This window comes from Camelus ferus, chromosome 3 (assembly GCF_009834535.1).
Source record: "Camelus ferus isolate YT-003-E chromosome 3, BCGSAC_Cfer_1.0, whole genome shotgun sequence".
Lineage (NCBI taxonomy): Eukaryota > Metazoa > Chordata > Mammalia > Artiodactyla > Camelidae > Camelus > Camelus ferus.
The window spans coordinates 24,193,642-24,205,117 of record NC_045698.1 but is presented as its reverse complement, the minus strand read 5'-3'; the positions used below and the strand labels follow the sequence as shown (position 1 = coordinate 24,205,117).

The window sequence follows — 11,476 nt, the reverse complement described above, 5'->3', positions numbered from 1 at the left end:
GAGGAGGGGGCACCGCGGCTGGGAGGAGGCGGGGCCGCGGCGGGGAGGAGGCGGGGCCGCGGCGGGAGGGGCGGGGCCTCGTGGGTATCATTGTGAGGGGTACAGACGGGCAGTCAGGGTGACACCAAATGGGCAGGCAACCTGAGAGCTGAGATAGAAGTCTGATGGGATAAGATTCTGGAAAACATCTTGTAAGGTTTTGAAGATAACTCCTCATTTTGAGCCCTGCCTTTACAGATGAGAAAACTCAGGCTTGAAGTAGTCAAGCGGTTTGCTCAAGCCTCCCCAACTAATCAATGGCAGGATTCGGTTGGATAAACCAGGTTTTAAACTCTTTTCAGTTACCTTCGGTTACCACTTAATGAGATCTCTAGTATTGCTTATCCTGGCCAGTTTGCATGAGAAATAACAGAAAATAAGATGACTTAAACTGAAGCAATTTAAGAGGGAAGCATCAACACGCTTTAAAATAACACAGTACTAAATGTTTTACCACCAATGTGGACGAAATTGTGCTGACCCATCCATCCATTGCTCTTTAATCCTAACTTTGTGGCCTATAAACCTTCATTTCCAAGATTGATTTAGGTTAAGAATGCAGTTAAGGGATTATATTTAAGCAGCAGGTTTTGGTTGATCTAACTGATACATTGTATTATGGGAGGCAAGATCTGTACAACTGTTCCAAACAATTTGATAAGGTGTCAAAATTGTATCCTAGTTGTTATTAAAATGCCTCGATACATCAATTTATTTCACTGTAATGTGAAATGTATATATATATATCAGTTATTAGTTGTAGTTTATATTTGTCAACCACATATGGTTAGGTTTGGTTCTCTTGCTAACAAAATTTATCATACAGGGTTAGGGTACCCAAAATTTAGGAAGGTTGTCCCTTTCTTCCCTAGTAACCTGCCCCCTGCACAATCAAAACAAACCAACTCTAAACCTCAAGTTTCTAGGCACACAACACTGTCTCATCAACTCATTACTCAAAATTCAAACACCTGTCTCTTTTCCAAAGAGGGAAGATACCATATGGCCTTGGCTTGTAAACTGGTAATGGGTGGGAATTGAGAAGTTTTGAGTGTAAGGAGAAACAGGACCTTGCACCATCTGAGAATGGAACTGGGGTAGTGGGGAGGGTGTTGAACAGAGTAAAAAAAAAATTTTTCTTCCTCCATCTGGTTTTGCTCCCTCTGAGATTTGCCTGTTGTTCCTCCTGAGGGAAGAGGGATCTATTTTTGCCTATAACATTGTATCAAAAGTTAAACAGAATTACACTGGATTTAAATTGTAGTCTAAAGGAAGATCTTTATGAAAACAGGTTGACTTTTTCCCCTTAATTTTTTAACTTTTTTTGGGGAGGGGGTAATTAGGTTTATTTATTTATTTATTCTTAGAGGAGATACTCAGGATTGAGCCCAGGACCTCATGCATGTTAAGCATGTGCTCTAGCACTTGAGCTATATCCTCCCCTGCAAAACAAGTTGACTTCTAAATGAATATGGACTTGGGAGATGAGGAATTCTCATTCAAATGAGGTATCTACATAAATGACTGTGAAAGTGAAATAACTGGGGACAAAAAAATACCTTTACATGGAAACTGACAATTGTTAAATTATAAGTTCCATTAAAACTCTACAACAGACACTTAAAAAATATTAACTTTGGGTCTTCAAACTCACTTGTTGATCCAGTTTATGTTTACAACCTGTAATTAACTTCTTGAGATATGGGTGTTTAGCAATGAATTCTGAATACAGCTGTCTTATTTTCATCCTATATTCAATTGCTTAAATTGCCATTTTTTTCCTGGACTTAACCAGATTTGCCCTTCATTAGCCACATAAAAGTATTTACAGTGAACCTCTGATTTGAATTACCTACATAATCTGGATTTCAAGATAATTAGCCTAACAGGCTATTTCAAGATAAAGTAACCTAACTGTACACTCAAGAAATTCTTAGCAGAAAATTGAGAAAAACTGAAATGGAAAAACTGATCATTCTGCCTGCAGATGGATCTAAAGACAAAATTAAAATGCAAGTGACAAACTAGAAAAGATGTCTAGAAAAACTTTACTATATAAAAGAACTCACAAATTCATGTAACTACCACACAAAAACAAAAACCATTACCTAGCCCCCCAAAAAAGTATTCCTTTTTTTATCTATCGAATTGACAAAGATTATCTCACCATTAGCAAGAGTACAAGGAAATGAAAATCAACCTCTGATGAAATACAGTATTTAGGGGGACAATTAAAATGTCTTAATGTTCATAACTTTTGACCTGAGTCCTACTTATAGGAAACCACAAATATTGTACAAAATATAGGAATAGAAATGTTTGCTGCAAACACCTATACCAGAGAAAAACATAAAACTGAAATACTCAAATATCCAACAATAGGGGACTGTTTAGATAGCTGTGACAGGGTAGAATGCCATGTAATTACTAATCATGTTGCAGAACAAAGACATGAGGAAATGATCAGCCTGAAATAAAAATAAGGTGACAAAACACCACATGCATGACCCAATCCTGTCTAGGGCCACTTGGACCCAGAATCTTTTCTTTCCCTGTTACTAACCTACCCCCAGGGTGGTAAGGCAAGTGCTCTCTTTGCTTCAAATAAAGTTCTTTCATAAGGGGAGAAATTCAAATGTTTTGGTGCACTCTTAACAACTGTCCCATTTTTCTTCGTTTTAGTGTTAATTTGTTAAGTAATTTACACCTGCTTCTAAATTAAATTTGTAATCTACAGAAAGCTTTCAACACACGTATTAACTTATTTGATTTGTAAAACCTAAGTATTTTTACACATTCTTTTTCAAGAGAAGAAACCAAGATGAGAAGTTGGCTTTTCCAGGGCCTCACTGACTTGTGACTCAGGGATTCAAACCTCAGTAACACGTTTTCCCTTCTACTAGGCTATCCCAACTTTACCATCTGAAACTAGGCTCTCAGAGTGCCTAATGCTGTTTTACAAGTAGTAATGACCCAAAAAATTTGTTGGAATTTCAGTCTTGCTAACCTCAAAATTTTAATCCAAGAGAACAGGCCTAAAACTTAAGTGTGCTAAGTTTTTAATAATACCAAACAAGCTTTGAAAAGAGAAACAGAAATTAACTGATGAGTTCTGGTGATATTTTATTTAGAAAAACACAGATGCCACTGAAGCCACAAGATCTTAATTTTCATTTTTCTTTTAAATGCCACACTAATTAGATATAAGACAGCCCTGGATAACAAAAGTATTTACACACTGAATAGAAAATAAATATAAAAACAACTGAAAACAAATTAGTTATCCATTGATTCACTTTGCATTCCCACTGTTCACCTTCTGTTTCATTTTTCTTTGCCTTTTGTAAATCCTTTTCTTTCTTGCTTTCAAATCGACTTTTGGCTCTGGTTTTACCCACTGAATTTCTATCGGCTTTTCCTCAGCTGGTGTAACAAAAACATCTGCAGTGGGATCATGGGGAAGAATAGTCTTTGGTTCTTTCTTTCTCAGTTTCTGCACATCTTTCACTTGCTGTTTCTCTTTGTATTTTGCAGCTGTGATGGATCTTATGATACGCCGATGCTAGAAACAAAACATTACAGGCACTTTTGAAATGAAAATAAGCATTTTATGTATGGCAAGGATATTCACTTATGAACCCTATTTCCCTTCACATCGTGTCATTAAAAAAAAAAAAAGTAGTAATTTGCAAGACTGTATGCAGCAAAATCCAAATTCAGTTTCATAGTTCACAGAACAGTAATTCCTTGACAGAATTATCTTGGCCAAGAGTTCTGAGACATTGAGGGGGCACTGAATAACAGAAACAGCTTACCATGTTTGGTGACTGGTAGTGAGGATTTTCATACAAAGTTGGTCCTCCAAAACTTCCCTGGAAAATCTTTATGAGATTTAAGACAAAACGAGGTCCTATTTCTACCAGAGCAGCATCTTCTTCTATGATCTTTAATAAAAAGGAAACATTTCATTTTGGTTTGATTATACCATTCCTAAAAGGTATATATATTGACTATGACCTCATTACAAACGTGCCTAAAAGAACTGATAACCAATAAAATTATTGTGGAAGTGAAACTTGGCAAGTGCAAAATCATCAATATGTTCTGAAATATAGTAGTTGTCATGGAAAAATATACATTTTTTTTTTCAGTGTGTTCTTTCCAAATTGAGTCATTTCAATTTGGTCTGTATCTTGCTTCTACAATGCAAGTCTTCTTGAAAAACTGTGGTTAAGTGAATATTTAAAACTGCAACCACGGTAACTAAATGTGATTTGCCTACGGGGCCCCCTTTCAAAATTTAAATCAACCCCTAAGTTGCTTTTATAAATCTAATTCAAATTAGATTAAAAGGTATATAAAAGAATACATGGTAAAATTTATTTTTGAATGGCTACTGATTGTGGAATTAAGAGGCAACTTCTGAACTACAAATATTAATACTGTTGGCTAAGGTATGCCTGCCCTCAGAGGTTAAGAAGGGGGTATGTTTAACTCCCAACGCAAGGTACCCAACATAACAGCACATGCAGCACTTCACAAGCTGTCTGAAATTTTGTCTTGCTGTTCTCCACCTCACCACCTCTCTGCGCTTATTATCTTGCCAAACTCCTGCTTCACGATTTCCAGAATCACCTCTCCTCCTGAATGAGTCACTGTATGACTCACCTAATAGTTCTCATTGAATGCTTTCTACAGGGGTTATGTTTTTCTACGTCTTAACCCCACCCCTCCCCCAGTAGATTCTAACCTCTTGGGAGAGAAGCTTCTATTTTACTGAACATATAGTGGCTTGTTAGAAAACCCATACTCCACATCCGCTGATAGCCACGAACTTAAGCAGTAGTTATTTACTACAAGTCTGAGGGGAAAAGAAACCCATTTAAAAGAAAAGGATTTATCGTTTGCATTTTCTATGTCTATAAACATCACATACCCTAACTTATTTCAAAGTACAGTTAAAAGTTAATAAAGCTAACCTGAAAGTTCCGAAACCATATCCTGTTATCCAAAATGCTGAAAGTAAACACATGGTCTACAAATGGTTGGCTTTTGGGGTGATAGCGTGGTGTACTGAAGATCTAGCGAAAAAAAGGACACGTCAGTTCTGTAATCTATGACATTCCATGTGCGTTCTGATAGCTAAGTTTAAAGGAAGACATTCATTTATAGTATTTTACTAAAAACTGTTTCTAGGAAAGATATTTACCTGAATTAAGAGTTCTTTTAACAAAGCATAATGTGGTAATTCATCAAAAGCCTATAAAAATAGAGTGAACATGTTATTTGAAAATAGCAGTGTTTTGCTTAAAATTATTTTTGTGGGTTTTTTTATGTTAACTAAATTGAATTATACAACTATATACACTAAAAAACAACCATGCAGAGTAAGAAAATGAGACCTTATACACTAAATTAGAAACTTACAGGGTCAAAAGACAAGAGGGGCCGAGAACCTTTCAAACAGTTTCCAGTCATCTTCAGCTCAGCTAGAGTATGAACTAGAAAAATTATAACAACAAAAACAGTTATACTTTGGCACAATTATCCCAAAAGATTACTTTCAATTTTCTCACCAAAAAATTTAAATTGAATCAACTTACTATTTTGAACAAGGAATTTAGCAGATGGTCCATGAGGTGAATTTGAAAGCCTAAAAAATATAAAAGGTTTTCCAACTAATTAGAATTTAGAATGCAGTAAATGCTTACTATCGATGCAGTTTAAAAGGCACCATAATGTGCTCACACATTCCCAAATATTACTACATTCTCTTACCACATATAGAGATCTTGTTTTTTCTTAGCTTCAAAATAGATACATTTATTGCAGTTTTTCATTTCACAAACCTAAATGGAGCAAAGTACAGAAAACTGAAGTAGATGAGAAAAATAACTAAAGCAATTCAATGCAATTAATATTTAGATGCCTCCAAAAATACTTGAGCAGGCTAACAGGCGACAAAGGTCTAAATATAGGTAAATTTATTCACAGAAAGAAACGTTTAAGTTCCTCTTAGGTTTTCTGCCCAAGGTAAACTAGATGCTCTGCCCACCTCTTTGGTGAAAGCAGCCACTCTTTTTGGCTAGCATTTCAAAGACAACTGGCCTCACTTCTGATTACTGGGAGCCTCTTCTCACCATAGTCCTGTATACCGCACAAAGGACTACGAAGTACTACCAAAAAAACTACAAAGACTAAAAACTGATGCCCCAGGGATAAAGCAGACTACAAATAGCCTGACCAAGGTAGGAAAATACAGTCCTTAGAGAACCTAAAACATCCTTTACAATACTAACTCTGATTTTTAACTCTCTAGCTTTTTGACTTTAAGCTCAAGAAATTTACATTTCCCCCTCTTATCTGTACTACCATTTCTGCGATTGGTTCTGTAAAATTACTAAGGGATTGGTGAAAGGTTGAAGTATATAAAACCTATTTCAAGTTGAATTAAACTTCAACATCTTGAGGGTTTACAAAGTCACAACTGAGAAATACACAAAAGCAACAAAGAAACTATGTCCTGTATTATTATAGGATTCACAAACTAATACATATAGTAATTATAAACTCTAAACTACTAAGACTTAAAAAATTCTTCAGTCCAATGCTCTATTTCTTACTGGTCTTAGAATAAACATAACAATGCTAAGTTGGCGTTTTCCAATTCAGTTTCAGTTGCTGGAAACCCATACCCTGTTTATTTCTCATACCTTCTTTTGAAATTATACTACTTGTCTAGGGACTGTCACCGCCATTAGAATGTAGTCTTCACGACAACAGGGGCATTGTTATTTAAACAGTTTCCATATAATAATGCCACAACACAGCAGAGCTTCAAAAATTTTTGCTAAAAGAATAATAGAAGCTTTTCTAACAGCTACAGAGTTTTTTTTTTAAACAATTCTTCTAGGTTTTAAAAAATCTGCTTAAAATGTAAGCTTAGTCTTCAACACTACTTTGCAAATTTAACCCACTACTAGTTTGCAACAACTTAAGAGCAACTATCACATACATCACTTTCAATACTGGCAAATACTATTCAATTTGAGCTTTTTAAAATAATGAGCTTTCAATATGCTTTTTGAGAGAAGACAAACATAAGGATGATCAAGAAATAATATATCCTGAAGCCCTAAACTGTGAGAGATAGACAATGAGTTCTATAAAAATTTGGAAGGCAAATTATTAAAGTTAATAAAATTTGTCTGAGTATGTTAAAACAACTTAACTCATAGAATAACATTTTTTTAAACATTTTTTACTGATTTATAATCATTTTAGATTTTTCAAATGAACTATTTTTAGTGTTCCAAAATATTTTGTTCCTAAATACAATGTTGCTAGAATATTTTAATTACTTTCTAAAATTACCTCATTAATCACAAATAACTTATCTTTACGATCCATTTTAGTATCTAAAAAAAGAGAAAAAAGCAAGTAAACAAAAGATTTCAAAGCTACTTCAATCAAATCATACATGTTCTAGGAAATTATATTAAGTATTTTTATAATCTTCAGTTTAAATGAGATGTTACTATTCTTCAAAATGATTAGACCTAAAAACACATGACTTCTTTAAAAAAATCTTGTTTTTTCAAATGTAAAAGTGAGTGATTAATAATAGTTCTCAGGAATTATTAAGCTGTCAGCAGTGTTTTGTGTTCAGACTTTGTGTTCAGGCCTCAGAGATACTGCCAGGTCAGGTCCAGACCACCACAATAAAGCAAATATCTTAATAAAGTAAGTCACATGAATTTTTTGGTTTCCCAGTGCATATGAAAGTTATGTTTACACTATACCATAGTCTATTAAGTGTGCAACAGCGTTATGTCAAAAAAATGTAATACCTTAATTAAAAAATACTTTATTGCTAGAAAATGCTAACCATCATCTGAGCCCCAGGTGAGTCACAGTGGCTAACATCAAAAATCATTGATTGCAGATCACAACAACAAATAAAACAATAATAAAAGTTTGAAATATTCCAAGAATTACCAAAATGTGACACACACACAAAAAGTAAGCAAATGCCATCGGAAAAATGGCGCCAACAGACTTGTTCCATGTAGGGTTGCCATGAGCCTTCAATTTGTTTTAAAACGCAGTAACTGAAGTGCAATAAAATGGGCTTTGCCTGCATTCTATGAATCCTTTTCAAAAACAGAAAAATTTTCACAAACCACAAACTACGTTCTAGGACTCTGGTTCAAGGAACACTCACTTAAGAAACAAAATAAATTAAAATTCTCTTAGTTTGTTTCAGGGATCTGAAGATGCAATAGCAGACCTCAATTTGAGGAACATTGGTCTAAGGAACTAAGTTATCACCTACAACTAAAATCAAAAGCACCTCCTAACACAGGCACAAAAACAGTCTCATGATAGCACTGCCATGGTTCTAAACCCCAAACCAGATGATCTTCAGTTGCCTCTAAGATACCACATTGCTAAAAAGAATAGGCTTGGCATTTAGGAGTAGGCTGAGCCCCAACTTAAAGGTGCCTGAAATCCTACTCCAGGTCCATTAAATTTTTAATAAGAACACGTTGTTTTTTTTTTTTTCTTTTTTTTTAAATGCAGAAAGTAATTCATAGCAGTCCTGAAATATTTAGTTGGACAAACAAGTTCTCTGAGAACATTACAATGAAGGCATTCCTGGACCTTCAAGAAATGTTTTGCTAATTAGGATATCTGTTTAAGAAAGTGAAGAGAATGTTTAATGAGTTTTGCAAAGGATTCTAAAAAATATTAACTGGAAAAATCTTGGCACTGAATAGAGAAACGTCTGAGAAGTCATGGCTCTTTACCTGACAAGGCTGAACAAATAAAGTGTGACACAAAGTGAAAACACATCAGTAAGCAAGTTTATAAACACTAATTTTTAAGTATATACATATATATACGCACCTGCTTTAGAATGAGGCATCAACATTCTCAAGTCTTGCATTAAATGTCTTGTTCTGAAATTTATTCCTCTGGAAGAAAAGATAAGAATCCGTTCCTTATTTTTCCACTTGCCCTAAAGGGGAAAAAAAAAGAAGACTTCAAAATCTCATAGTGAAGCTACCTTGTTTGTTTGCTTAAAGATAAAGCTTCCAAGAGTAGTGAGCCAAATAATCCTGATTTTAACCTTTAAGTCAATCTCTCAGCAGCATTCACTGACCCCATTTGCGAGCCAAAAATGCTTTCCTTGTTTTCTTATCTTTTCAGTTTTTTCCTTTAATCTCTCCAATTCTTTCTCTTGATTCTAAAGATTCTTTCTTAGCCCTCTGTTTTACTTCTGATCTTTCAGGACAGTTCTCACAACCATTTCCACAGCTTCAACTGCCAACTCTACAGAAAGGTAAGGAACTTCTTCTAGCCTAACTTAACTTACCTCAAATTCAACTCTAGAATGCTAAAGCTTAAAATCCAGTAAATTGCCCTGCTGTTTATACTTCTGATGTCACCACCATTTCAGTCCCCCATGCTCTGAATCTTCCACTTGCCCTTATCCTCTCATATCATAAGCACTAAGAAATGTCAATTTCTTTGCAACAACTCTTAATCCTTTCCTAGTGATACTGCCTTCTTTCAGATTCTTATAATCTCATATCAATTGCCGATCTCCTAAATTTTAGTCTTCCCAGCTAGGAGCTCCTACCGTAGGTAAAGCAGACTAGCACCTGCTTAACTTCTTAAAGCATTGCTCCAATCACATCTTTACCTTCCAGGCTTTTCTAAACAAGGTCCAAAATGACACAGCTTAACACTGAATTCTAAAATATTTATATTTCTACCTCACTATTGTCCCAAATCGACCCCACACTTTAGCCAATTTGGCTGTATTTTTTTAAACTTTCAGCATTTCCTCTACTTCAACACCTTTGTTCAGTTTTGTTTTGTTTTTCTCTCTCTCCCTTACATTGTTCTCGCTCATTTCTGAATATTGGAATTTTGCCCTTACCTTGGGATGCAGCTCAAAGGCTACATAAATCCTTCCTGATCCCTTACTTGGTTATCCCAGAGTAAAAGCAATCTTCATTTTCTGTACTTAAGTAGAATTTTTTATATTATGACTCAGATCATAAACACTATCATATTTCCATCCTTCTAGTTCCTAAGGGGAAAAGTGAGAGCAGTAACATTCACTGAAAATCTACTGGAAGTCCAGCTTATTCGTCACAAAAAGTAAATCACATTTTCTTCCTCTTAATTTGCAGAAAAAAGCTCAAAAAACATTTCCCTATTAATTAACAGCAGGGCTAGCATTCAAGCTCGTCTTTCATTCCTCAGAGCTAACTCCTTTCCCAGTGCTTGCCACCCCACCACAGCACAAAGGGTCATTTATTCATCACTCACTACGTAGTAGAGATCTCCTCTAAGCTGGGGAGATACAGAAATTAGTCAAACGCAGTTCTTGTCTCCACAGTCTTTGATCTAGCTTAACGAGCTCTCAGGTGAATGAAAGATCCAACAACTTGGGTTCACCTTCTTTTGAATAAAAACCATCAACTTATATATGAGTAGTTTCCTTCTAACAGCCAACATTTTAAGAGGCAGTGATCAAGTTCTAGTTTTGCAATTCCAAAACAGGGGAAACCTAACCTTTTACAGAGCCTGGCATGATAAAACTTCGTCGAATATAAGTAAAGCTCATACTGTCTACTTCAGCTTTCGTTATCCCATGACAGTTGAAGATCAAACAAGTCAAAATCACAGTCCCAAGACCAGCAACTTTTTGAAGGACCGCATTACAAGCTTCAGTATCCCTAACTGACCTTAGCTAACTATGGCTGAATATGGGAATATTAATACCTGGAAGGGGTATAGTCAATAGCGAGAAGTAACTTTAGTGAAACGAACTACTCTCCAACAACAACCCAACAAAACGTGGAACGGCTAGAAGACGGAACACTGGAACTAGTCCCCTTAATTCCCTTCTCTGTGAGCCGCGAAGAGCTCTGACGACCGGCCAGTTGCTCAGCCGACCGCCTCCAGGAGGGCGGCCACGTGCACGAGGATAAGATGTAAACACAGCACAGGTCCCGCCGGGAGAGCTGAGACTGAGCTCCCACAACAACCCAGCAACTCGGGAACCCGCAGAGCCGTTATCAGGTAGGTAGTCCCAAAGAAGGCCCGTGGAGCCGAGGCCGCAGAGCCCCCTCTACCTTGCAAACCGGGCCTGGGATACGATCTCTCTCTTCCCCTTCCGCCTCCTCTGCTACGTCGCTGGCCTTAGCAGGCGGCTTGGCATCTTTTTCGGTTCTTTTTAGCTTTTTTGCCTGACCCGCTGGGCCTCCACGCCGTTTCCTCTTGGTCGCCGCCATCTTGCTGCGCGCCTACGTTCTGGGCCTTCCTTCCGGCTCTGCCGCTCGCTCCGCATTCCCATCTCTATGGTCCCGGGGCTTCTCTCGGCGGTCCTCCTACAGCTCTATGGTGCCTGTTTCCTGTC

General features: G+C 36.5%; 1 protein-coding gene across 1 annotated transcript; it reads right to left on the bottom strand.

The window, feature by feature from the left end:
• Window positions 1-3,137: 3,137 nt before the first annotated feature.
• On the bottom strand, window positions 3,138-11,392 carry BRIX1 (biogenesis of ribosomes BRX1). The gene is made up of 10 exons (XM_014567837.2): window positions 11,193-11,392; window positions 8,950-9,061; window positions 7,414-7,457; window positions 5,818-5,888; window positions 5,643-5,692; window positions 5,467-5,540; window positions 5,249-5,299; window positions 5,019-5,120; window positions 3,855-3,983; window positions 3,138-3,601 (listed from the first exon to the last, which is right to left on the bottom strand). Exons 1-10 carry the CDS (start codon window positions 11,349-11,351, stop codon window positions 3,332-3,334), a joined length of 1,062 nt encoding a protein of 353 aa, XP_014423323.1. The 5' UTR covers window positions 11,352-11,392; the 3' UTR covers window positions 3,138-3,331.
• Between the last annotated feature and the right edge of the window lie 84 nt (window positions 11,393-11,476).